Source organism: Macaca nemestrina, chromosome 12 (assembly GCF_043159975.1).
Source record: "Macaca nemestrina isolate mMacNem1 chromosome 12, mMacNem.hap1, whole genome shotgun sequence".
NCBI classification, from domain to species: domain Eukaryota; kingdom Metazoa; phylum Chordata; class Mammalia; order Primates; family Cercopithecidae; genus Macaca; species Macaca nemestrina.
The window spans coordinates 68,664,673-68,692,426 of record NC_092136.1 but is presented as its reverse complement, the minus strand read 5'-3'; the positions used below and the strand labels follow the sequence as shown (position 1 = coordinate 68,692,426).

Here is a 27,754-nt window from a genome sequence, read left to right as displayed (position 1 = left end):
TTTCCACTTATAAACACTTATTTTAAAACTTTCTACAAGAAAAATCTGTGATTTTTAATTTAATTATTTCTTAAAACAAAGTGAGAGAGACAATTTTGAAAATAAACTTACATATTGTTAAAAATTGTTGATTTCAGTCACAGTGAAAGGGAACCAAAAATTAACAGGCACCATAATGAGGCTGGGCATAGTGGCTCACACCTGTAATCCTAGCACTCTGGGAGGTAAAGTGGGCAGACCACTTGAGCCCAGGGGTTTGGGACCAGCGTGGGCAACAGTCAAACCCCGTCTCTACCGAACATACAAAAAATTACCAGGGCGTGGTGGTGTGTGCCTGTAGTCCCAACTACTTGGGAGGCTGAGGTGGGAGGATGAACCCTGGAGGTGGAGGTTGCAGTGAGCCGAGATCGTGCCATTGCACTCCAGCTTGGGTGACAGAGACAAACCCTGTCTCCAAACAAACAAATGAACAAAACTCAACACCATAATGGATTACCACTATGTGCTAGAAATGAGTGAAGGTATTTAAAAAACTTTAATTTTCTAAAAACTACATCAGCTAATTTTGTTATAATTATTTTTTACCATTAATAAACTGATTCCCACATAATTCAGTTTGTTTGATAAAGACTCATATGTAGCAACACTAGAATTACAATAAAATACTAAATATATGTGTGTATTATATACAGAAGGCAGAATTGAAGTCATTTTGACAGTGGTATCTGAGATCTACAAAATCAGAATTTAGTAAACCCAATCCTAGTTTCCCTGAAGGCACAACCTGTGCCATGAGACATTAACAGAGTTTATGTTTTTCAGTAATTTGTAGAACAAATACTTATTAGATCAAGACACTTAGATAGATGCTTTATACTTCAGGAATTTATTTTTTCACAATGATCCAAAGTATTAGATGAAGGTTTTTTGTTTTATTTTGCTTTTAATTGACAAATAATAAATGTACATATTTATGTGGTATAGTGTGATGTTTTGACACATGTATACATTGTGTAATAATCAAACCAGGGTAATTAGCATATCCATCACCTCAAATATGTGTCATTTCTTTGTGTTGAGAACTTTCAAAATCCTTTCTTCTAGCTACTTCAAAATATATGCAAAATGTTATTGATAATTCTAGTCACCCTACTATGCAATAAAACATTAGGACTTATTTAATGTGAATTTTTTAATACAAAAATTATTATTATATTTTTTTTAATTGTTACTTAGTTTTTATTTCATAGTCATAAACTTAACTCTGCAATCCAGCTAGGCATGGGAGAGAACAAGGAAAACATGGAACCCAAAGGGAACTGCAGCGAGAGCACAAAGATTCTAGGATACTGCGAGCAAATGGGGTGGAGGGGTGCTCTCCTGAGCTACAGAAGGAATGGTCTGGTGGTTAAGATAAAACACAAGTCAAACTTATTCGAGTTGTCCACAGTTAGCAATGGTGATCTTCTTGCTGGTCTTGCCATTCCTGGACCCAAAGCGCTCCATGGCCTCCACAATATTCATGCCTTCTTTCACTTTGCCAAAGACCACATGCTTGCCATCCAACCACTCAGTCTTGGCAGTGCAGATGAAAAACTGGGAACCATTTGTGTTGGGTCCAGCATTTGCCATGGACAAGATGCCAGGACCTGTATGCTTTAGGATGAAGTTCTCATCTTCAAATTTCTCCCCATAGATGGACTTGCCACCAGTGCCATTATGGTGTGTGAAGTTACCACCCTGACACATAAACCCTGGAATAATTCTGTGAAAGCAGGAACCCTTATAACCAAATCCTTTCTCTCCAGTGCTCAGAGCACGAAAATTTTCTGCTGTCTTTGGAACCTTGTCTGCAAACAGCTCGAAGGAGACGCGGCCCAAGGGCTCGCCGTCGACGGCAATGTCGAAGAACACGGTAGGGTTGACCATGGCTAGTAGTACAGGACTTTCCTCGGCGGCAGCATCTGCAAAGCCACAAAAATTATTTTAAGAAAATAAGCACAGGCTGGGCGCGGTAGCTCATGCCTGTAATCCCAGCACTTTGGCAGGCCGAGGCGGGTGGATCACCTGAGGTCAGGAGTTCTAGACGAGCCTAACCAACACAACATGGGGAAACCCTGTCTCTAGTAAAAATACAAATTTAGCAGGGGGTGGTGGTGGGCGCCTCTAATCCCAGCAACTTGGGAGGCTGAGGTAGGAGAATTGCTTGAATCTGGGAGGCGGAGGTTGCAGTGAGCCAAGATCGCACCATTTCACTCCAGCCTGAGGAACAAGAGCAAAACTCCATCTCAAAAAAAAAAAAAAAAGAAAGAAAAGAAAAGAAGTACAGCCATTTAAGTATGCTATTCACAGTTACACTGCTAGTATACGGAGAGACAGGAGTTGAACTCAGATCCTCTAGATACAAAACCTCTACACTTAGAGTATACCGTTTATGATATTTTCTCTTTAACTCTTTCACAAATAAGGGCATCAAGGGTAAACTGACACAGGACTAAGGACTCATTCATTGGTGAACAACTATCACACGATGATATAGAAAGGCTGTTGAAAAGCTTTTTTTCATCTTCTTAGTCAGTGTCAGAGGCAACTGGATGATAAATATTTGGCAGAAGTAATACCTAAATAGTGGTCTCATTTTATGAGGTATAGGTCAGTTTTCCTTGGGAGTATGGAAAATGATGAAAACAATTGCTATCAAATGTCAATAAAATATTGGGGAGAATATGGCACAAGATAATTATCACATTTTACTGATGAGTGCAGGACGTTCAAATAGAAAGAATAGAGACAGCAAGGAAAAGATGGTTAAAATGATGCAACTGAGTTCAGGTGTATGAGATGCACATGGACAAGAGGTGCTGTACACAAGGGGCTGAGTGTGTAAGAAGGTTCAAGAGCTTGGTGAGCACAGAGTCATGGGGACTGTACATTTTCTGGGATTTAAATATGGAAATACAGGCTTAGAAAAAGAACACTGAGAAAACTTATAGATGAGAAATCCATGGTTTGTGATATTGAAGAATGAGACAGTGCAAGCCTCATAGTCTACGAAAACTCCAACACGATCAGGACAAATAATCACAGAGAGGGGCACAATGAAAGGAGCAAAAGGAGTATGTGAGGAACCATCCTGGAAAACACTATATTTAACTCCTTCCTGTAACCCTATAACCCAGTAGCCATATTTAGGTTGATAATTTTCATTTTGTTCAATATTATACATTGCATCGGGTTGGAAGCCAGCACATACCCCCAGGATCCAAGCACTTTTCTTGGACACATCTACCTCCCAGTAATGTTTCCCTGATGTGATACTTTGGGAGCCCAGGACGCCAGTACAATAAATGAAATTCGTGAGTGACTGAAATAATGTCCCTTGTGTCCGATACATTATCTGTGGGTTCCGAGAGCTCACTTGTCTCTTATCTTCAGCAATGACAACATGTGAAATGTTGTTTGGAGCCAGTGTCACATCAACTGTAGAAAAATTAACAGGTCAGTTAGGGGATATAATGTAACTTTATTTGTGATATGAGAGAAATCTTGATAAAGACTTGAGAGAAAACTGGGAGGAAACTTGTTCAGAAGTTATAAGGAGGGGTAAGTTATGTATGTATTGGAAGGAGAATCATAAATCTTAAAACACGAGACCTAACAGAGAACATAAAATTCTAAAAGATAAAGATAATAATAATGATAAGCCACAGGGTAGCTGATGATAATGTGATTTCTCCTTACCCCAGCAGCGTCGGACATCTGTTAGCTATGAAATTATAAAAATGCATAATATTGAATACAAGCAAAGGAGTCAGCACTGAAATTCACTTTGTCTCCAGATTTGGAAAAGTATGCCCTATATTAGGGCAGTAAATTACTGAAAGATGGGATGAAGCAGCCACCCAGCCATTTCCCATTAAATATAATCCCATCAGCAGCAGACAATATCCATCCTCCCCTATACCCTCTATCCGTATTTGGAAACTGCACCTCTTCCCCATTTAGCACCCTGACACCACATGAATTCCACAACCCTGTTGTTGATCCAGCTCTCCTCACCTCTAAACATGTCTAGCATTCCTTTCAGATCAGGAGCTCGAAACACTCTCCTTTGATTTTTGTGAAAAGTTTTTGGCTTCTTCAAGGTCATGTTCTCAATCCTAAGAGTTAAAAAAGAAAAAAAAAAATGCTTCCAAACCTCTGACCTTGTGTCCCTGGAACACCCCTGATTCCCTATCATTTCAGCCCATTGATGCACTGAACTCTCTTCTTGGGGATCCTGAGAAGGGAGAGTGCACACTCTTGACCCTGATGGCAAACAAAATATTCTCCTGTTTACCTTCCCACTTACTTTCTGTGAGAACGTGGGAAGAGTTTAACCTCTCAGAAGCACAGTGTCTTCCTTCTAAAATGAAATAATTAACCTCTCCCTGTCTACATTTTTAAACTCATATAACATAAAAAAAAAAAAAAAAAGGAGGATTTTAAAACAAAACAAAACTTTGGTGCCTTACAGAAGAAACCCTAACATTTAGTGTGTGGAAACATCATCGCTATGTATGTGAGTTCCCAGGGAGATGGTTAGAAAGGGAGGTTGCAGAACCTGGCGAACCTGGCTCCTGGGTGTCTGAGACATATCAAGAGAGGAGTCCTGTTTGGAGAGGCCTAAGACTTTCAAAGCTATTCTCAGCAGGGAGGTACTCAGATAACAGCTAGGGTTTCAGATTTCTGGGAAACATTACAAACACTTGGCAAATGAGATATTATGTGCACCAAACGTACTAGCCTGAATTTCATGTGGTTAGAAAGAACTTGATACCACCGAGGTATGCGATTTTAGACACAAGAATAGCAGCTTTTTATGCTCTTCTAAAGAGTGCAACTGAGATGGATCAATTCTTTGTACCATGACCACATATTATCCAGAATATTATTTTGAAATATTATTCCACAAATAAATATCTGATTTTGGAAATCTAAATATAAATGAAGAAGGAACTGGTCTTTTTCCAGGAGGAAAATATAAACGTGGGAATTGTCCCAATGTACAATTAGGGGTATATGGCAGAAAAAGAAGATATGGCCCTTCCAAAATAAGTCAAGTACCTATTAAATACAGAAACAGAACTAGATGTAGGTAGTAAAATAGTGATGGCACAGGGGTCTGATACTGCAACACCTTATCCCTGAAACCACTACTGACCCACACTGAGTCTCCACCACTCAAATTTTCTGCCATAGAATCTGGTCTATTCCTTTTTTTTTTCTTTAATTTTCTTTAATTTTATTGATTTTTCTAAGACAGACTCTCACTTTGTCACCCAGACTGGAGTGCAGTGGCACGGTCTTGGCTCACTGCAACCTCTGCCTCCCAGATTCAAGCAATTCTCATGTCTCAGCCTCCCAAATAGCTGGGATTACAGACGTGTGCCATCACACCCCCCTAATTTTTGTATTTTTTTTTTTTTTTTTTTGATACAGACAGGGTTTTGCCATGTTGGCCAGGCTGGTCTCAAACTCCTGATCTGCCTGCCTCAGCGTCCCACAGTGCTGGGATTATAGGCTTGAGTCACCACACCTGGCCAAATCTGGGCTATTCTTAATAGTTACAGAACATTCAAATGCTGATTTTTGACCAGAAATTTATGATACAACAATATCAAAATTTTTCTGCCCTGGGAGATGTTTTATTCTAATTAAACCCAGGACAATTCTAATGGCTATAAATCTCTCCTCACTGCACAAAAGGACCATCTCTGTCCTCCCACACATACCTTTTAATGATGCCATCCACACCCTGGGAAGAAGAGAGAAAACATCAATTAAGAAATAAATAGTCTCTCCTCACTTAGAAAGCTTCATCATATTTCCCCCAGTCCCTAATGTGCTGGGAATGGAGATGGTGACAGTGTGAAAGACAAAAAAGCACAGATAAGACTCAGGGCAATCATCCCAGAAGACTCATGTGAGGTTTTCAAGTTCCCTTAAAAGCAGAAATAGCTTTCATCCTTGTGGAAGAGGTTTCTGGTTTCTGCAGATGGGACATGTTTAGAAGGGAAAGAAGTGACTGCCAATTGGTTTTTTCTCCAAACGTATATGGCTCTCCATGAAATGATTTAAATAATTAGTGCTTCTTTGATTTCTTAAACAGATATACAGCCTATGCAACATGGCATGACCCCATCTCTACAAAAAATAAAACAAAAAAATTAGCCAAGCATAGTGGCATGAACCTGTAGTCCCAACTACTTGGGAAGCCGAGGTGGGAGAATTTCTTTAGCCCAGAAGTTTGATTGAGGCTGCATTGAGCTAGGATCACACTACTGCACTCCAGTCTGGGTTGCAGAGTAAGACCCCATTTCTAAACAAAACGAAAATCACAAAAATAAACAACAAAGCTTATATATAAACTTATTCTGCAGGCATTATGTCACGTTTTGAAGAATCAAAGATGAATGAATAATAGTGCTCAAGATGTTTATGTGGCTTTTGCTGAGGTTATAAGCAAACAAGTGTACGAAACAAGTGTAGATCTTTTCTTCTCTTTTCTTTTCTTTCCTTCCTTCTTTCTTCTTTTTCTTTTCTTTTCTTTTCTTTTTTTTTTTTTGAGACGGAGTCTTGCTCTGTCGCCCAGGCTGGAGTGCAGTGGCCGGATCTCGGCTCACTGCAAGCTCCGCCTCCCGGGTTTACGCCATTCTCCTGCCTCAGCCTCCCGAGTAGCTGGGACTACAGGCGCCCACCACCTCGCCCAGCTAGTTTTTTGTATTTTTTAGTAGAGACGGGGTTTCACCGTGTTAGTCAGGATGGTCTCGATCTCCTGACCTCGTGATCCGCCCGTCTCGGCCTCCCAAAGTGCTGGGATTACAGGCTTGAGCCACCGCGCCCGGCCGAAGGAGTCTCACTTTGTTGCCCATGCTGGAGAGCAGTGGCGTGATCTCAGCTCACTGCAACTTCCGCCTCCTGGGTTCAAGCCATTCTCCTGTCTCAGCCTCCCCAGTAGCTGGGACTACAGGCTCCCGCCACCACGCCCAGCTAATTTTTTTTTTTTTTAAGTAGAGACAAAGTTTCACCGTGTTAGCCAGGATGATCTCGATCTCCTGACGTGATCCGCCCGACTCCGCCTCCCAAAGTGCTAAGATTACAGGCACGAGCCACTGCGCCCAGCCCAGATGCCCATCTTAAAAGCACTACTGCATTGTGGCTGGAAACAACAGGAATTACATATATTAACTTAACTAGAAGTAAGTTATATGCAACCCTGGCCATGCTAAAGACACACACATATGGAAAGGATAAGTGAAACAACATATCAGTGAGTAAATTGTAGCAGATTTCAAAACAGCCTTAACTTTGAATTAATTTGGACAATCTCACTAACCCAAGCACAGATTCATCAGGAGAGGACAGAAGCCTTACTGCCTTGAGGGGATTGAACATAACTTCTATTTGAGCTAGGATGCCAAACTTAAAAATTATATTTGAGTTTTCTTTAAACACAGCAGAGACAGTAGCAACCATAAGGAAGTAACTAAATGAAGATACAGAAACACTTCTTGCTGGGTAGAGACTAGAGGATGGGAAATCTCAGAAACTACAAAGTAACAAATATGTACATTTTGACCAGCTGCAGTGGCTTATTCCTGTAATCCCAGGACTTTGGGAGGCTGAGGCAAGTGGATTGAAACCAACCTGGGCAACATGGTGAAATCCCATCTCTACAAAAAATACAAAAATTAGGTGAGCATGGTAGTGTGGAGCTGTGGTCGCAGCTACTCTGGGGACTGAGGTGAGGGGATTGCTTGAGTTCAGGAGGTCAAGGCTATAGTGAGTCAAGATCGCACTACTACATACTAGCACTCTGTCACTCTGGGTGACAGAGTGAGACTCTGTCTAAAATATATATATATATTTTTTTTTATTTACAAAAGAAATGTATACAAATACAAAGGAACAAGATAGAATACCACAGCTCGGGGGATTTAAAAAAAAACACACACACACACACACACAAAACCCCAAAACAATAAATTGAAAATATCCTCAAGTGACCCCAGATGTTGGAACTAGAAGATAAAGACTTCAAAGCAACTATTGCAAATAGGTTAAAAAACTAAGGAGAACTATGCTTAAAGGATTGAAGTATAGGCCGGGCGCGGTGGCTCAAGCCTGTAATCCCAGCACTTTGGGAGGCCGAGATGGGCGGATCACGAGGTCAGGAGATCGAGACCATCCTGGCTAACACGGTGAAACCCCGTCTCTACTAAGAAATACAAAAAAAATAGCCGGGCGAGGTAGCAGCGCCTGTAGTCCCAGCTACTCGGGAGGCTGAGGCCGGAGAATGGCGTGAACCCGGGAGGCGGAGCTTGCAGTGAGCTGAGATCCGGCCACTGCACTCCAGCCTGGGCTACAGAGCGAGACTCCGTCTCAAAAAAAAAAAAAAAAAAAGGATTGAAGTATAAAAACAATGACTCAAAAAAATAGATACGCTTGAGAGAGAGAAATGATAAGGAAATAAAAATTCTGAAAATTTTAAGTAAAATAACAATAATGAAATATTTGCTAAAAGTGCTCCACAGCACACAAAAAGATCGTTGAACCTGAAAAGCTGCATCAATAAAAATTTTCTCATTTAAAGAACAGAGAGAAAAAAGACTTAAAAAACAAAAATAGCCTCAAAGACATGTCAGATGTCACAATGTAGCAATGTAGCAATGTACATGTAATAGGTCTTCCAGAAGGAAAGAAGAGAGGAAAAGATTTCTAAAACCTGTTTTAAGACCTATTACATGTATGTTGCTACATTTTCAAGTAGAAAAGAATAATTGGGGAAAAATAGTTTAAATTCTATAAAAATTAATATTTCATCTATGTTAATATATTCATCTGTGTTCAATGAACCCCAAGTTAAATAACTAATGAGATCCATATATCATAGAAAAATTTCCAAAGGCTACAATCAAAGCAAAGAAAAAATTAAAGGAGCAAGAGAAAAATTAATCATTATATAAGGAATGCTTTCAATATGGTTAATAGCTGACTTCTCATCTAAATAATAATAGATGACAGAAAAGACTAGATTGACTTATTGAAAGCACAAAGCTGTCAACTCCAAACTCCATATAAAGCAAAAATTTTCTTCAAATATGAAGAAAAAATATTCTCAGATGAAGACTGAGAGAATTTGTTGCTGGAAGATGGAAGAAAAAATGTTTTTTCCTTTTTTTTCTTTTTTTTTTTTTTTGAGACGGAGTCTGGCTCTGTTCAGGCTGGAGTGCAGTGGCACCATCTCAACTCACTGTAACCTCTGCCTCCCAGGTTCAAGTGATTCTCCTGCCTCAGTTTCTCAAGTAGGTGGGATTACAGGCACGTGCCACTATGCCCAGCTAATTTTTGCATTTTTAGTAGAGATGGAGTTTCTGCATGTTGGCCAGCTGATCTTGAACTCCTGACCTCAGGTGATCCACCTGCCCCAGCCTCCCAAATTGCTGGGATTACAGGTGTGAGCTCCTGCAAAATATTTCTTCCCATAAATATTTCTTCCCAAAAATATTTTTTAAATTTTCTTCAGTTGAAATTAATTTCCTCCAAAGATTTACTCAACCTAAACAAAATGGTAATACTATAAAATGTGAGTTAAGATAAAAGAATCTATAGTTTATTTCCCAAAGTATTTTCTTAATAACTTCAAAAGACATTAAGTTTATTACAAAGTAACTCAATACTATATTAATAGGTTATAACATATATGCATGTGAGATATATGACAAAATGATAACCAAAGATGAAGAAAATGAAGCAATACTGAAGGAAAGTTTCTGTATTTTACCGGAATTAAGTTACCATTAATCAGAAGCTGGCTGTGATAGGACAAGATGCATATTGTAATCATTAAAGCAACCACTAGGAAGAATACTAATGTCATATAGCTGAAAAAGAGAAAAACTAAAAATAGACATTGGAGAATATTTATTTAACATAAACGAAGCCAGTTAAGGATGCAGAAGATAACAACATCAAAAAAGACAGCAGAAATACAGAAAACAAATAGCAAAATAGTAAATTTAAGTAAAACTGTATCAATAATTGCATTAAATGTTATAATGAAAACCCAAATGGAAAGTCAGAGACTGTCAGACAGACTGGGCAAAGAAGAAGATTCAGTTATCACTACCTATAGAAGAGCACATATTAGATTCAAAGGCATAAATAAACCCAAAGTAGAAATAAAATATATATACTATGAAAGCTTTAACCATAAGACAACTCAAGTAGATATATTAATATTAGACCAAAGATACTTTAAGGCAAGAACTGCTAAGTGAGAATAACAGGAATATTTCATAATGAAAGAAAGTTTCAATATGTCAAGAGGAAATAACAATATTAGTGTATCTTCACTTAACAACAGAGCTTCAAAATACTAAAAACAATATATAAAGAATTAAAAAATGGAAAACAGACAACTCAGTAACAACTGGTGAAGATTTCAATAATTTACTTTCAGTAATTAATTGAAAAGCTAGTATAAAAACCATAAAGGATATAGAAGACAACACTATCAGTTAGCTTGACTTAATGGACATCTTTAGATTATTTCACCAAATGAATGCAAAATACATATTCTTTTCAAATGCATATAAAACATTTTCCTGCTCATGTAATGTTCCATACCATTAAGTTTTAATACATTAACAAATGATACAAGTTATCTGATTACCAAGGAACGGGATTTGAAATCCACAGCAGAAGAAACATTTTAAAAATTCTTAAATGCTTTAAAATTAAACACTACTTTTCTGAATAACCCAAGAGAAAACCAAAAAATCACAAAGAAAATCAGAAAATACATTGAGCTGAATGAAAACTCAAAAATTAAAATGTATGAGATACAGTTAAAGCAATTCACTGAATAAACACTATATCAGAAAAAAAAGATTTCACAGTATCTAAGATTTCACCTTAGGACATTAGGAAAGGAACAACAACAAAAAACTCAATGAAAAAGATGAAATAATAAAGATCAGAGCAGAAACGATATAGAAAGCTTAAAAAAAGATAAAAATCAATGTAGCAAAAAGCCTTTTTAACCTCGTAAAAGTTAATAAAATTAACCCAATTATAACTGAAAGGACAAAAAAAGGGAGAGAAAACAAAATCACCAAAATCAGGAATAAAAGAGGAGACATAAGTGTGTGTGCTGTAGATAGAAATGAAAGGAATTGCAGATGGGTGTCAGCAAAATAGTATCATAGGAGTCTCTAGCAGTTGTCTCCCCGCAAAAACAATTTAAACCACCATCCAAGAACTAAAACACCTCACCAGAACTAAGCAATAGAGTAGGAGCTTACAGCATCTGGGTATAGCACAGAAATAAGAAAAACACTCATGGAAGAATGTAGGAAGGACAGTTTTACATTTTCCATTTCACCCCTCTTACAACTCTAGGCAGCATAGCATGTAAGAGGTAACCCCCACAAGGAGAAAGAGGGGAAAATCAGCACCAAAATTTACCTCAGGCCCTAACACTGGGTTCAATCTAGTAAAACCCTGTCTGGCAGGTCTGAAGGCATCAGACTCCAGACTGGTACCTACGGATAAGCCTCCAGGCTGTATCTCACAGCCCTAGGCTCCAGATCTGTGCAGTGGACTCAGTCTACGGGCCATCTAAATGCCAGGTTGCCCTCAGTGGTAGGACCAATCTCAGTTTTAGGACAGTCCAATAGCCTCAGGCTCCAGATTGGCCCCACAGCCAGGCTGACCTCAGGCCCTGATGGCCACAGGCTTCTGGCCCATACCAGCACCAGATCTAGCCCTGTATCCCTAGTTATCAGGCTGACAATTCTGAACCTAGCCTTCAGTTCAGTCCCTGCATATACAGGCTATAGGCCAGTACCCACGGACCAAATCTCCAAGCCCAACCCTATGCCACACAGTATCCCGCAGCCTCAGGCTCAAGTCCTGCCCAATGGACTCGGTCTATAATCCTGCCCCAGAGCCAGGTTTACCCCAGGGTACATACTGGCCCTGGTGCCAGGTCAGCCCCCACAGAATCAGCCTTGTAGCATGGCCTAGGTTCAGGCTTTCCCCAGTGGCCCCAGGCTCCAAACTGCCTCCAGTATCCAACTGGTCTCCATGGCCCCAGGCTTTAAGTCTGCCACAGCATCACACTGACTTCCACAGTATTAGTCATCATGGGTACCTGCAGACACATCCTTCAGCTTAGCTCCTGCAGACATATGACACAGGCCCACCCAACACCACAGCATCCCCTATGGCTCCAGGCTTCAGTCCCACTACAGTGCCAGCTCAGCACCCTTGGCCACAAACACCAGGTAGGTATTTGAGAACACAGGCTCCAGGCCTGTTCAGTGCCAGGCCAGTCCCCCATGGCCTTACCCTCCAGGCTTGATCCTGTGAGTCCATGAGCCAGCAGACTCAGAATCCAGGCCTGCTCCAGCACACCGAACGTAAAGCCTGTCCAAACAGAACACATTGCTGGACTGCATCCAGCTCCAGCTCTGCTACTGTGTATCCTTGTTCCAGGCCAGCCCCTGAGGCCTCAGGACCCAGGTCTGCACTTGTGGACCTAAGCTCTAGGATAGCACCTGCACAATCAGCTTCTATTCTAGCACCAAGGGACAGAGGCTCCAGGCACCAGGTCAGTGCCTGTGATCTTGGGCTCCGGACTTGCCTTAGCAAACCCAGACTAAACACTGGCTCCAGCACCAGGAGGGTCACTGTTGACCCAGGCTCCAGAGGACCTAAAGTCTAGACTGGGCTCCAGTATACTTAGGATCCAGGTCCACTCCCAGTGGACCCTAGTGCCAGATCAGAGGCCATGAACTGGCCAGATTCTGCTAACTTTAGCTCAAGGCCCACTGCAGTATCAGATCAAGACCTGTGAATTGAGGATTCAGGATGGCCCCCAGAGATACAGGCTCTAGGCTCACTGTCATGGACCCAGGCTATAGGTCCAACTCCGTAGAGTCAGCTGCCAGGCCTGGCCACCTCCTGACTCTGGGCCACCCTGCCTGAACGCTGAAGCAGCAAGCTTACCCTTGAACCATAGCAGACAGTATGCCTAGAATCTCAGAAAACAAACAAAGCCAGTGCACAGAAACTAAATTATGTCCTTCTGCCAACGTACAGACATAAACATAAGGAAACAACAAATTTGAAAACCCAGTTTTGTTTATTCTTTTGAAGAACAAACTGTTAGCTTCAGTAATCTTTTGCATGGGTTTTTGTGCTTCAGTTTTATTCAGTTCTTCTCCAGTTTTACTTATTTATTTTCTTCCGCTACTTTGGAGGAATGGTTCATTCTTTTCTTTCTCATTCTTCTAGATGGAAAGTTAGATTGTTAATTTGAAATCTTTCTAACTCTTTAATGAAGATGCTTTGTGCTATAAAGTTTCCTCTTAATTGTTTTAGCTGCATGCCAGAGATTTTTGTAAGTTTTGTTCTTATTTTTACAGTTTTCAAATAATTTTTTGACTCCTGCCTTAATGTCAGTATTCACTCAGGAGTTATTAAGGAGCAAGTTGTTTAATTTGCATGTATTTGTGTAGTTTTGAGAGGTCTCCTTGATATTGATTTCTATTTTTTTTTTTTTTTTTTTGAGACGGAGTCTCACTCTGTCGCCCAGGCTGGAGTGCAGTGGCGCGATCTTGGCTCACTGCAACCTCCGCCTCCTGGGTTCACGCCATTCTCCTGCCTCAGCCTCCTGAGTAGCTGGGACTATAGGCGCCCGCTATCATGCCTGGTTAATTTTTGTATTTTTAGTAGAGACAGGGTTTCACCATGTTGGCCAGAATGGTCTCGATCTCTTGACCTCATGATCCGCCCGCCTCGGCCTCCCAAAGTGCTGGGATTACAGGCGTGAGCCACCGTGCCTGGCCATTTTTTTTTTTTTTTTTTTTAATGTATTGAGACTTGCTTTATGACCCAACATGTGACTGATGATAGAATATGTTCTGGTCCAGATGAGAAAAATGTATTTTCTGTGGTTGTTTCATGAAGTATTCTGTAGATGTGTATTAGATCCAGTTGGTCAGGGGTCATGTTTAAGTCCAGAGTTTCTTTGTTAGTTTTCTGCCTTGATGATCTGTCTAATGCTTTCAGTGAAATGTTGATGTCTCCCAGTATTATTGTGAGGTCGTCTAAGTCTTTTCTCCGGTGAAGAAAAGCTTGTTTTGTGAATCTGGGTGTTCCTACCTATGGTGCATATATATTTAAGATGGGTAAGTCTTCCTGTTGAATGATACCCTTTATCATGTTTGCTCTTTTTGTCCTTGGTTGTCATTGTTCAAAAAGTATGTTTTATCTGATATAAGAATAGCTACTCCTGCTCCTTTTTGTTTTCCATTTCCATTAGATCTTTCTCCACTCCCTTGCTTTGAGCCTGTGGGTGTCATTACATGTGAGATGGGTCTCTTGAAGACAGCAGACGGGGTTGAGTCTTATCATTTTATTCCTTTTGCCACTTTATGTCTTTTAAGTAGTGGATTGAGTTCATTTACATTCTCGGTTAGTATTGATATGTGACATTATGCTGTTCATTGGCTGTTAGGTAGACTTGATTGTGTACTTGTTTTATATCGTCTGTAGGGTATGTGCGTTAGTGTGTTTTTTTTTTTTTTTTTTTTGTATCAGTTGTTCTTTCTATTCCATGTTTAGCACTCCCTTTAGGACCTCTTATAAGCCTGCTCTAAGGCTGCTGTAATGAAGAGTTGTAATATGGTGGTAGTCTAGTTGTAATATCCTTAAATGTACATGTTACCCAAAGTAATCTACAGATTCCATGCAATCCTTACTGAAATTCTGACATTTCTTACAAAAATAGATACAAAAAAAAAACCCCTCAAGTTTGTATGAGACCAGAAAAGACCCTAAATCACCAAAGAAATCCTGAACAAAAAGAATAATGCTGGAAGCATCATACCTGACTTCAAAATATATTATGAAGCTATAGTAATCTAAACAGTATAGTGCTAGCATTAGAAACAGACACATAGACCAATGGAACAGTATAGTAACCCAGAAAAAAATTCATACCTTTATGATCAGTTAGTTTTTGACAGTGGTAACAGCATTCATTGAGGGAAGGACAGTCTCTTCGATACACTGTATTGGAACAACTGGATAGCCATATGCAGAAGACTATCTCACACCATGGAGGACTTTAAGTAAAATAAGTCAGGAACAGAAAGACAAATACTGTATAATATCACTTAGTATGTAGATGTAAAAAATAGTTGAGCTCATAAAAGTAGAGAGTGGAAGACGGGTTTCCAGGAGCTGGGGTGTAGGGAGAGTTCAGACCAACTTCAGAATGAAAAGAAGACTATCTTTAAGAGCTCTATTGCACAATGTGGCAATTATAGTTAACAATTATAGTTAACATCATGAAAATTGGGATGAGAGCAGTTTTCGTTGTTTTTTTTTTTTTGAGATGGAGTCTTGCACTGTCACCCAGGCTGGAGTGCAGTGGCGCCATCTTGGCTCACTGCAAACTCCGCCTCCCGGGTTCACGCCATTCTCCTGCCTCAGCCTCCCAAGTAGCTGGGATTACAGGCACTTGCCACCACACCTGGCTAATTTTTTGTATTTTTAGTAGAGACGGGGTTTCACCGTGTTAGCCAGGATAGTCTCAATCTCCTGACGTCGTGATCCACCGTGCCCGACCTTTACTAGTGAATTCTGTTCAGCATATAAAGAAGTGATAGCAGTTATTTATTTTTTTTCAGAAAATAAAGAGGAAAAAGTCTCAATTAATTTCATGAAGGGAAACAATAAAAAGCATCTTGTATTTTGATGTGTATTTGTTTGCCAGTGGCTAAGCTAAGCAATGAAAACTGCACTGATAAGGGCTTAACACTGGATTACAGAGCATAGGAACCCATCAAACATAACTAGAGCTAATTGATCATCTCTACTATGTCAAATTTGTGTACTGCTCTGGGATAAATTAATAAAAATGGGATTATCTCTTGTTACTTCTACATTCAATTATTCCTATAACTTCAGCAACTGATTCAGAAAAGCGGTCCTGCAGGGAACACTGTTAGTATTAGAAAGAGCACAGCAACACAGAAAAGGAAATAGCCTTCACTTTTCTTTAATCTCAATGCTCAGGCTTCTTTCCACTTTTTACCTGCAGCAGCTCCATCATTGACCCCTGCAACCGATGCTCCAGATCTGAGATGAGCTCTCTCACGTACTGGGTCTGCTGCACCATCTTCATTTCAGACTTTGTAAGACTTTTCAGAATGTCTTCTTTCTCCTTCTCCAGGTTCTGCAGCTCATTGCTCTCCTCCCGGTCCAGGATCTCTCTCAGTTGCTCAAAATCTGCCAAGACGTTGGTTTTGTCGTGGTCTATTTGAGTCTTCAGAGATGAGGAAAGAGAAAGGGGCACTCAGTCTACCAGGCAGAGGCTGTTAGTCAGAAAAAGAACTGTTTCTTTTGAGGAGTTTTCACAAGGGGAGACACAGTAGCAGGAGAGTAGGTCTTAGGAAAGCTAATTTTCCTATTTCTTTTCCTTCATGACATTTTAAAACAATGACCTTGAATGGGTATGTTGAGGTTCATTCTGAGTCAAAATGGGTTACCTAGATGTAGCTTGCCTTTCACGCAGCTGTCCAGGACACTCATGCTTGCCTATATTACTTTTATCAGCCCAAGCTCAAACTCCCTGCCAAAAGTTGGACATTGAGGACAGAATCATGAGCCACTGCCAAATGTCTTCCCAAAGTAGAGTCATGGACTCAGAAAGTAGCACAAAAATAGAATACAGGATTCACTAGCCATCCTCACCAGAGAGATCCTTCATGTAAACAGCTCCCTACAGATGTCTGTGTTCATTGTGGCATATTTACTCCCCAGCCACCACACCCCATCAGGGAAAGAATGAAGAGGACTAATCAAATGACATCTGGACTTATCAAGTGTCAGGGAATAAAGAGGAAAAAAGCTCCTTCCCATGGTCCTGCCCAGATTTCTAGCTAACTCCTTCAGGAACCACATCCTCTTGCCTTCCAGGAAGCTTTCTCTTCTCTGATGTCAGCTTCCAACTTTTCAGCTTCCTGCTGCTTCTGCCTCAGCATCTCCAGAGCTGTCTGGAGCTTCACCTGTGAGAAAGGAATCACACCATAGTCAAGCTATGAGCTTTCTCAGCACCTAGGTAGAGTATAAACGTGAAATCAGGTTGAGCTCAGAAGAAACAAATTTGCAGAAACTGTGAGAATGGCAATGAGAATCCATGATTTGGAAGAAAACTTACATTGGCGAATATGCTCCCTACATCTCAGGTAATAGACCTCCCCATCTCCTCACCATGAGTAGACTGATTCTTTTTGTCCTAGAAGAAAAATCTGATCCTGCAGCAAGGAAAGAACTTACATCTCAACCCACTCCAGTTACTCTCCTGCTGAAAGGGGTAATCAGAGCTTTTCTTGGACACCAAATCTCTACCCATCTAACCCAAGGTACAAAATATTTACTCCTGGCCAGGAATATATACTCTAGGATTATTCTCCAGTAACTGGGTGAAATGCAAAAAACCGTCCTTCAAGCCTCAGAAGTTAAGCATAGCATGAAAAAAATAATCCCAGGCCTCAGGTCTATGATGACAAGGCAATTAATGTCAAAGGCAAAGTGAAAATTTTCCATCAGGTCCCATTTTCTGCCCTCTCTTCCTTCCATCCCAGTCTCTTACATGGTACTCCTGGGCAACCTCCTCCATGAGGAAAGTGTGGTGACCACGGTGCTCCTGAGACCGCTCACAAAGCCAGCAAATGACCTTGCTGTCCTCCTGACAGAAGAGTAGGAGTTTCTCTCCATGGCGTGCACAGTGATCAACCTTCTGCCCCTCTTCTGGGCTCAACTTGACCTCCCTGAGCTTCTCCACTATGTTGGCCACATGCCGATTAGGCTGTATGTTCTCAGGCTGGTAACTGATCCGGCACACAGGGCAGCTTCTCTCTCCTTCTTTGTATAGCATGGACTTCTCGTGGTTCGCAGTGATGCACGCTTGGCAGAAGCTGTGGCCGCAGTGCAGACTCAGGGGTTCTGTCAGGAGTTCCAGGCAGATGGGACAGGTCACCTCCTCCTTTACATTAAGCAGGATTTCAGAAGCCATAGCAGCTTCTCCACTGCTCCTGCCTGTCCTGGCTGCTGAGGTTCGTCTTGTTCACAGATCCCTGCATGATTGGGAAGGTTAAAATGGGACTAAGTAAGAAAGGTAGAAATAGAAAGGATATTGATTGTACACAATTAGAAAATGGGCAAGATGAAAATAGTTAAGGACAAAAAAAAAAGGGGAGAAATAAGAAAACATGTTTGGTTACCTGGTAATAAGGGCTTTTCGTAATCACCTTAAATACTTTACTCCCAGTTCGTGTCATATGACAAATTCTGTTCTTATCTGTGCATTGGTTATCATTTTTCTTTATTTTCAATGAACAGAAAACAGACTGAGGTCTTTTCTACCAAGATCTTTGTGTGACCCATCATCTCTCAGGGCTTTTCTTTCCCAAGCCAAAACACATCCTCAATATTACAATCACCAAATCATTTATGCCTCAGGGCTTTCACATTTGCTCTTCTCTCAGCATGAAATGTTTCTCTGATGTTAGTATGATTTTATTAAATTCTCTCCTTACATGTTGTATTATCAAAAATACCTGCTCTGACTACCTTATATGCAGTATAACAAATCTCACCACTCACTGTACATTTGCAATGATTGCTCTTATTATCAGCAGAGTGAATGACTGTTTCATCAAATTTATAAATTGACATAATAAGTGATTTACAAAAATTATTTATCTTCAATATGGTGACCTGAGATGACCCCGTATTCAGGGTCCTCTTTCAGTGGCCTCTTTGCTACTCTTTTGGTTAACTGATGACCAATGGAGATAATGGCACATATTCAATTAATACTCAGAGCAATTGGGGTGTGGAAGTAGAGGAATCCACAACAGCTGGAAGGTTCTGGGGAGTCTCGTCCTGAAAGTTTGCCAAGGACATTTATGGGAGCCTAAAGGTATGGACATAGTGTAGAAAGTAATGATAAATAGTGGATCACACATGTCAGAGACTTGAAAACTAGAAACACAGAGGAAATGGATATCAGTCTTAAGAGAGAAGTCTTAAAATACTAGATGAGATGATTTTGTTCCTGGACCAAACGAAGGGTCCGCTGCTTATTCTCGCGGCCCAATAACAAGATGCAGATTTACTGGGAAAGAAGGGAGTTTTTATTTCTGTAACTGCACACACAGAGAAGGCCTAGAAAATATTGCCAGACCGACTCAAAATTACAAAGTTTTCCAGAGCTTATATACCTTCTAAGCTATATGTCTAGGTATAGTTGTGCGTTCATCTAAAAACATAAGTGATTAACTTCTTCTTCTAATCTATAACTAAGGTCTGAGTTTTAAAGACCTTCCTCTGGAGCCTCAGTAAATTTACTTAATCTAGATGGGTCCAGCTGCTGGGGTGATTACCCTTATCTTGTCTCTCCTGCTAAATCATTAAGGTTTGGGGAGTTCCTTCAGACCCCCATACAACTTTTTAAATCCTAAACAGGTCCTAATCGATTCCTTCGTTATCTTGTCATGCTTCAAGGCCCAGAAAAGGTCTCGGCAAAACTCTCGGTGGGCTTCCGTTATATTCCAGCCTTTGTATAAGGGCACTGGCTCTATCAGCTTTTATTTATTTATTTTTTTTGAGACGGAGTCTTGCTCTTTTGCCCAGGCTGGAATGCAATGGCTCAATCTCGGCTCACCGCAACATCCACCTCCCAGGTTCAAGCGACTCCTCTGCCTCAGCCTCCCGAGCAGCTGGGACCACAGGCACGCACCACCACACCCGGCTAATTTTTGTATTTTTGGTAGAAACGGGGTTTCACCATATTGGCCAGGCTGGTCTCGAAATCCTGACCTTGTGATCCGCCTGCCTCGGCCACCTGAAGTGCTGGGATTACAGGCGTGAGACACTGCGCCCAGCCTCAGCTTTTAATATTTAACTTAACCAGCCAGGTGTGGTGGCTTACGCTTGTAATCCTAGCACTTTGAGAGACCGAGGCAGGCAGATCACCTGAGGCAGGGAGTTCAAGACCAGCTTGGCCAACATGGTGAAATTCTGTCTCTACTAAAAATACAAAAATTAGCTGGGCTTGGTGGTGGGTGCCTGTAATCCCAGCTACTTGGGTGGCTGAGGCAGGAGAATTGCTTCAACCTGGAATGTGGGGGTTGCAATGAGCTGAGATCATACTACTACACTCCAGCCTAGGCAACAGAGCAAGGCTCTGTCTGAAGAAAAAAAAAAAAGTAACTTAACACTCAGTTAGTGCTGAAACAGTTGTTATGGAGGCCTGCGTTAGTGAAACTTGGCCTGCCAAAATTTGACAAATTATTGTTGAAGATTGATTATATGCTAGCAACTGGACCACAATCAAGACAAAGATTAATGTGGTGTTTAATCTACTCTAAACTTGGCATTCACCTAAAACTTTATAGTAAACTAAATGATCAGCCATATATATACAAAATAGCAGATGTGATGAACACTACTAGAGAGAGGTAAGTGCTCTTGAGAAGTCAAATAATGAAGCGAAGCAAGGGTTATCCAAGAATTACTAATTGAAAACATAAAGGTTTAACTGAAGCGTGATATGAGAAAACGTAGGATGAGAGCAGGGCAAATGTATTAGTAGAAGAAATTACATATATGAATAACTTGTTCATGGAAAATGCAACATCTAAGGGTTTTAAGTTGCCATTTTCCTCTTGTGCACAGACCTATTATGGTGCGTATTGTGCACAGACCTGTTAGACTTTTAGTATTACAGGGATCAGAAAATGTGACACATCCCAAATGACATAACATTTGGGAACTGTTTCTTAAGAGCGAGGAAAAATTAGGCTGGGCGCGGTGGCTCACACCTGTAATCCCACCACTTTGGGAGGCCGAGGTGGGCAGATCACCTGAGATCGGGAGTTCAAGACCAGTCTGACCAACACAGAGAAACCACGCCTCTACTAAAAACACAAAATTAGCCAGGCCTGGTGGCGCATGCCTATAATCCCAGCTACTCGGGAGGCTGAGGCAGGAGAATCACTTGAACCCTGGAGGTGGAGGTTGTGGTGAGCCAAGATCGCGCCATTGCACTCCGGCCTGGGAAACAAGAGCGAAACTCCGTCTCAAAAGAAAAAAAAAGAGCGAGGAAAAATTATTAGTGTCAACTGTCCATTAAAGTTATCAGTCTCAATCAGCAGAAGTGGGGACATCATTAACTTTGAGCATGGGTTGCAAAAGGTTAGACAGATCTAGGGTGCAAGGGGGAAGATTAGTTAGGATATAGGAGAGAGCTGATGACAGCTTGCAGGACAAGGTGATGGAGGAAATGGAGAGCAAATGAGAGTGAGAGATAAATCGAGATAAAAGGAACAGTGTTGGGAACTAGACTACACATGTGGGAACAAAGGGTTAATATCAGGCTTGAGCTCTTTTCTCCTATAAAGATGATACTAGCTTATCCTTTTGGTATTGTTTTCTTCTGGGAAATTTATTGGGTTACAATAGAGTGAAATGTCAGCTGTCTTGCTAGCCTACATGAGGCTGTTATTGACAGCAATATATTCTGTAATAGAAATATATAGTAATAGTATAGTACAATAGTATATTGATAGTAATTATATTCTGATATATAAAGCAGATTTGGACTAGGAAGGCTGTATATAGATCTTAAATTCCAGTTGGTAGGAACAGACCTCATTTTCCACCACAGAACCAGGTATGTCCCTTTTTTAAGTCCCTGAGAACTGTTCTCCTGCGCTTTCACAAGATAATCAGTCCTTTGGGGTACTAAGCTTATCTAACCTACAGCAGTTTCACACACATCCAGCCAGTTTCATTTCTTAAAAAACTCACATGATAGAGATAATACCTCCTGTACTACCCTAGGGACTCTCACTGAGAACCCATCTGAGGAGGCTGTGCCACATGGTTCTTCTGTCCTGCATACCCTGGCTGAACTACACGAACCTGGCTAGTTTAGGGCTATTATCTCCCACAAGGGGAACTGCAAATCAGATTGGAAACTGCTGCTGTTGTTCAGTCAGGGAAATATCACAGAGTGGTGGCTCAGAGATGTTGACTGACAGACCTGGGTTCAGTAATGACCCTGTGGCCTCAATCTAGGATCAAGGGCTGTCAGGAGTTCCAGGTAAATGGAACTGTAAAGCTAAAAACAAGGTAAGAGAAGACATTAATGGATACTGATGTGTTGCTGGCTGTCAAGGGTTCATGGTAAAACAAAGATCTCCACTATGAGACAGCTGATGAGTCTTTCCCTTGCTCTGAAAAAGAGAGAAATGTTATAAAGGCTATATGGAGATAAATTCAGACCTACAAAAACTGTACACTGCTCCCATCATCTGTGAAGGACATAAAGAACAAGGCTGAATGAAGGTGGGATGGAGGCACAATCCATCCATTGGTATAGATACTGAAAATGGGCCAACGGCATATACTGTTATGCTTCAGGGACATTGGCCTGTATCAGGCTCTGATAAATAGCAAGATCAGAGGTTTAAATCATATGATAATGTCTAGCCTTGTTTATGACTCAAGTTGTGATCCAAACATGAGAGTGAGGACTCCATTTATCTTTTATTCCATTAAAAATTGCATCAGCACTGAGATGCATCAAGAGCCTACGGGAGAGAGGAACGGAGACTGCCTTCTGCCATGAGGCTGTGAAATTTATGTTTGATGTGATATTACAAGGAGCCCATGTCAAAGTAACTGCTGCCATAACAGACATAGTAAGAGGAATATGCAGCGGGACCAGAATTTTCACACATGGGGCTAACCCCGCCACTACCTAAGCAGTGACCCAAGGGCTGCACAGCAGTCAGGGAGGTTGAGATGGGAACACAATTATCTGCCTGGTATCTCTCAGGCCAGCAACCTGCCATACATGTCAGGTTATTGCACCTTACACATGGACCTTCTGACATCTGAGATCATGAAAATGTAAATTCAACATGTCCTAGAGGTGACAGCTAAACACAAGCAACAAAGACATTACAAGACAATAACAAGTTTTTGTAAAATCCAAGCAATATGCATATAGACAGAATTTTCTTCTGCTGTGACCGGGGTAAAACTGTTTCTCTAAGCATAATATAGCTGCAAATTACTGATGTTATATGGGAAGGCATCACCTTTCATACATAGGTGGGAAAAATGAAATTGTACTGAGATTCATTTGCTAAGCAATATCATCTAATACTGTTATAGGATTTATTAAGAAATTATTTTAGGCAGATAGAGAGGAAAAGGGGTCCTTGGGAAGTTTTCGTTTGTTTTAAAGCAGCTCCAGAAACATTTGTCTAGCAGAAAAGCCCCAGCTCTTAGAGCTGGGCCAGCAAGCTGTAATATGCAAATGCTGGCCATTAGAAACTGGGTCCATCCAAACCTGGTGATTCCCACCATCTTCTTCCTTGCCCCAGTAAGTGCCTGGCAATATAGATGCCACCACGTATCCCCACCATGTGTAAAACATTGTGGTGCCCTGCATTTGCATATTGAAAGGCTAGGCTGAGAGGGCCAGTTTTTTCCCGAGTCACACGAATGACATGCCTGGTCAAACCAATCCCCTGAGTTCTATGCAAATCAGACACCACCTCCTCCAGCCTCCTAGTATAAGCAGCCACTTTTCCACCACACGAGAGGTTTTTCTCTTTGCCAAATCCCCCCTTCCCCTGTCTCTATTTGGGGGAGCTGTTTTCTTCTTCCTTCCTTCCTTCTTGCCTATTAAACTTTTCGCTCCTTAAAATCACTCCACGTGTGTCCGTGTCATTAATCCTATCGGCGCCAAGACCAAAAACCTGGTGTTCCTCCAGTCAGAGCTGTATCCATAGTACTGTGTAGGAAACAAAGAAACTCAGCATAGCCTATACTCTCAGTAAACAATCAACACAGAAGACGTCTGTGATCAAATTTGCGAGAGTTTTTCCCAAAACTAGAAGGAGGCCTTCTTTCAGCAGCAAACTCCAATGGGGTGTCTTCTAATTCAATTCTGACACTATACCTGGAGAGAGCATCAGATTCCACAGGCTGAAGGCTTGGGCCCACAGACTGCTCCCCAACTTCTGATGCCAACTCCAAGACTCAGCTTGTTTTACCTGTGCTTCTGCCTGACTGGCTATAAGTCAGGGTTCTCCCCTTTATATGTACTGGTTTATTATGAAGGACATCACAAAGTATACAGATAGAGGCATAGGCTGACACATGAGAGAAGGGGCATGGAGCTTCCCTGCCCTCAGCAGGCACACTACGCTCCAGAAACCTCCAAGTGTTCAGCTATTTGGAACCTTATTGAACCCTGTCCTTTTAGGTTTTCATGGAGGCATCATTACATTGGTATAATAGATTAAATCACTGGCTATCAGTACAACTTAACCTTTAGCCCCTCTCTTCTCCCCAGAGGTTGGTGGGTTGAGCTGAAAGTCCCAACCCTCATTTTCTGCCTTAGTCTTTCTGGCGAGGACCCCCACTCCTGAAGCTACCGAGGGGCTGCCAGCCATTAATTGATTAATTATCATACAAAAAGACACTTACCACTTTGCAGATTCAAGAATTGTAGGAGATGTATGCTAGGTTTAGTGATGAAGACCAAATGTATTTCACAGTATCACAACCATTTAATGGTATACTCCCCACCATACCAGCAAAATAAAAAAATAGAAGCCGAAGATTATCGAGTCAGTTCTAAAATCTTGAAATATATGGTTTGAAATGAAAATAACAATCTGGGGCCCCAAACTCACTATGCCAAAGGGAATACTAAAGCTTGGGAATTGGGCCACCTTCTATAATATTTTGTTCCTAGATAGCTGCAAAGATACCATAGCTGCAAAGCCACATACCTCCCAGGTGGCTTCCCTCACAATTTGCTCACAAGGAAATTTCTTGTGGGCCCCAAGGTCTTTACTCTGAAACGGAGATCTGTTGAATTTCACCCTGACAATGTCAATTAGCAAGCTTATCTTCACTAGTATGGGACAAAGACAGAGGATAAATCATTCCTCAGCTCACCTGAGACAAATGCATGTTTGACTGTTTCTGCTACTCCCTGTTTATCTTTTGTAAAAATGCAGATTCACTAAGTGGGAGACAGTGCATAATTGATTACTCCTCCAAGCCCTCCTTTAACATGTAAATTATGGCTTCAGCTAACGCTAGCTAAAGCCTCAAAAGAATGTAACCTTTTGCTTCTTTTATCGACTCTCCTCCATTTTTTTCTTTTCTCTTTCCCCTTTAAATACTGAAGTCCTCAAACCCCCTTTGGAAAAAGCATGAATCACAGATGTTCCTGTGATTTTATGCTCCTTTTTCCTAGGCATGTCCTCAACCCTGGCAAAATAAACATCCAAATTGAGTGAGGCCCCCTTCCATTAGTTTCTTTGGTTTACAATGCCACCAGAAAGGTATTCTGTATGAGTTCAGAAGATGGGTGCCAAACACTGATTTATCACCAGAAGCAGGGACAAGAAACATGAAGCAGAGGTGAGCTCTCCAAAATCAACCTTAAGGCAGTAAGATTTGGTCAGATGAAGGGAAGTTGGGATGAGGAAACAGTTTTGCCTGGAGTCTTCCATATAAGCTTGAATTAGCTTAAGAGCAGCTATATCTTTCATGGGAAGGACATTTGGAGTTGAATACAGAGGGTCCCCATGAGAGAGACTCCCTCTCTCATGTGTCTCAGGATCCTGTTATCACACCACTTCTGACATCTGATATCATTAACATCAACCAAGTGTCGATGAAAAGGGTCAAACTCTGTAAAATATTTTGAAGAGATTTATTCTGTGCCAAATATGAGTGACGATGCCCCATGACACAGCCCTCAGGAGATCCTAAGAACATGTGTCCAAGCTGGTTGGGGTGTAGCTTGGTTTCATATATTTTAAGGAGACAAGATACTTCAATCAAATACATTTAAGAAAGACTCTGGTTGACAACTGTCTTTATCTAAAGACCTGGAATAGAAAGGAAATAGAAAGGAAATGTCTGAGTTCAGATAAGCAACTGTGGAGACCAAAGTTCTTACTGTGCAGATGCAGCCTTAGGGTATCAGGCTTCAGAGAGAATAGACTGAAATGTTTCTTACCAGACTTAGGGTCTATGTTGAAGTTCATGCTGGAGAGGAATAATGAGTCAGGTCCCACTTCCGTTTCCTGTCATGGCCTGAATCAGTCTTTCAGGTTACATTTTAAGAGCAGCCTGGCTGAGAAAGTCCATTCAGGTGGCTAGGGGCCACAGAATTTTATTTTTGGTTTACACAAGTACTCATTTTGTTTATTAAAAGTTAGAAACGGTGCCATCTCTGGGTATTCCTTCACATGCTTCTGCTGCTCTTTGTATCTCACCTAAGCTCTGCTTTTGCAGGGCACATACGGCCCAAGGAGAGGGAGGAGCAAGGTTAATGATTTTTAAGGAAATCCAGTTGTTCCCTGAGTCTGGACTTGGTGCCTAGTAAGGGTAAACAGATGCTGTCACCAGGGAAGCCCTGATGAAATAACTGGGAAAGTTATTTTTCTTAATGGTTTTCTTTATTCCTTTTATTTATAGACAAAGCTGCTTAAAGAAGCCAGACTGCCCAGCATGGTCCATATCTTCACCCCGACCAGATCCAAGGGGGAAATTAGACCCCCAAACCTGCGTAAACTGGAACAGACAATCCCTCATTGCCTTTGGATCATTAACATATCACTAGAGTGTTATCCCACCCCGACAGCAAACAAGAAAATCTCCACCACTTTGTGGCATGTGTTGTATGAAGACATGTGTTTATAAACAGAGGTGGCACAACTGGAGCTTCACCCTGCAGGCTAACACTCCTTTCTCTTCCCATGCAGAGTTCTTTTAAAGCCCATGCTTCCCACTGTTTCGGGGGAGGGGGCTTTAGAGAAGGAGTTCTCTTATTCTCCACTCCCAGCAAGAAATAAAACCTGCTTGCCTTTTTTTGCCATTATCTTTGTAACCAATATGAACTAGGGAAATAACTCCGTTTACCAGTGACAATGACAGGGCTACACAGCTGGACAGCTGTCACACCACCAAGGTGATGCCACAGAGACAGGCCCAGGTGATGAGAGCTGACCTGTAGAGTTATGCAGAAACACTACATTAGCACACTGATAGGCATTAAATCATTAGGGTTCCAAGGCCCCTGTCTTTGCCCTTGTTGGGAGAAGGCACTGAAAGAGAATTCTGGCTCTCTACAGCAAAGTTCAATAAAAAAATTATAGAATAGAGAGGGGATGGCGAGAGAGTCAGCGTGGAAAAATAACCAGCCTTCCAGGAAACAAAGCGCTTCATTTTAAAGCTCTCCCTTCTTTCAAATCTGCCTGCCCACCAGGCAGCTCTATTCCCCTCAGTCAGCTCTGGCAGCAGGACGTCTGTGAACGGTGTCTTTTCCCCATCCCGAACAGCTTTTCAGATAAGTTAAACTCACCAAGGTAAATTCAGTTTTGTCCCAAAGACTTCCTACTTCTGCCCTCCACAAAGTCACTCAATACACCTTCAGACACCAGTGCAGAAGTAGTGAGTCTGGGGAGAAGAGTGAAGGCAGGCCAGGAAAGACACGGTTAGGATTCAGTCACCAATCCAGGGGCCTGATCTGCGCAAAGGAATTTTCCTAGAGGAAGTGCAGGAAATTCTTGCTCACATCGGGGCA

The 27,754-nt window shown here is 41.3% G+C and overlaps 1 protein-coding gene across 4 annotated transcripts; it reads right to left on the bottom strand.

The window, feature by feature from the left end:
• Positions 1 to 902: 902 nt before the first annotated feature.
• On the bottom strand, positions 903 to 27,754 carry LOC105468602 (peptidyl-prolyl cis-trans isomerase A). 4 transcript variants are annotated; one of them, XM_071075199.1, is made up of 7 exons: positions 27,533 to 27,754; positions 17,714 to 18,197; positions 17,031 to 17,126; positions 16,154 to 16,384; positions 5,775 to 5,797; positions 4,060 to 4,160; positions 903 to 1,964 (listed from the first exon to the last, which is right to left on the bottom strand). In XM_071075199.1, the coding sequence occupies exons 2-7, from the start codon at positions 18,134 to 18,136 to the stop codon at positions 1,432 to 1,434; spliced, it is 1,407 nt and encodes a 468-aa protein (XP_070931300.1). In that variant the 5' UTR covers positions 18,137 to 18,197; positions 27,533 to 27,754; the 3' UTR covers positions 903 to 1,431. The 4 variants fall into 4 exon arrangements, with proteins under 4 accessions (XP_070931300.1, XP_070931298.1, XP_070931297.1 ...); XM_071075196.1 differs by lacking the exons at positions 4,060 to 4,160; positions 17,031 to 17,126; positions 17,714 to 18,197; positions 27,533 to 27,754 and having other exon boundaries at positions 919 to 1,964; positions 16,154 to 16,971; XM_071075197.1 differs by lacking the exons at positions 4,060 to 4,160; positions 16,154 to 16,384; positions 17,031 to 17,126; positions 17,714 to 18,197; positions 27,533 to 27,754 and having other exon boundaries at positions 918 to 1,964; positions 5,775 to 6,513.

Excerpts from the sequence above, each read along its gene's own strand:
- LOC105468602 (XM_071075199.1), bottom strand. The coding sequence starts at position 18,136 with ATGGCTTCTGAAATCCTGCTTAATGTAAAGGAGGAGGTGACCTGTCCC. Across the intron at positions 17,127-17,713 it reads AGGTTGCCCAGGAGTACCAT|GTGAAGCTCCAGACAGCTCT; the intron begins GTAAGAGACTGG and ends CCTTTCTCACAG. Across the intron at positions 16,385-17,030 it reads AAGAGAAAGCTTCCTGGAAG|ACTCAAATAGACCACGACAA; the intron begins GCAAGAGGATGT and ends TCATCTCTGAAG.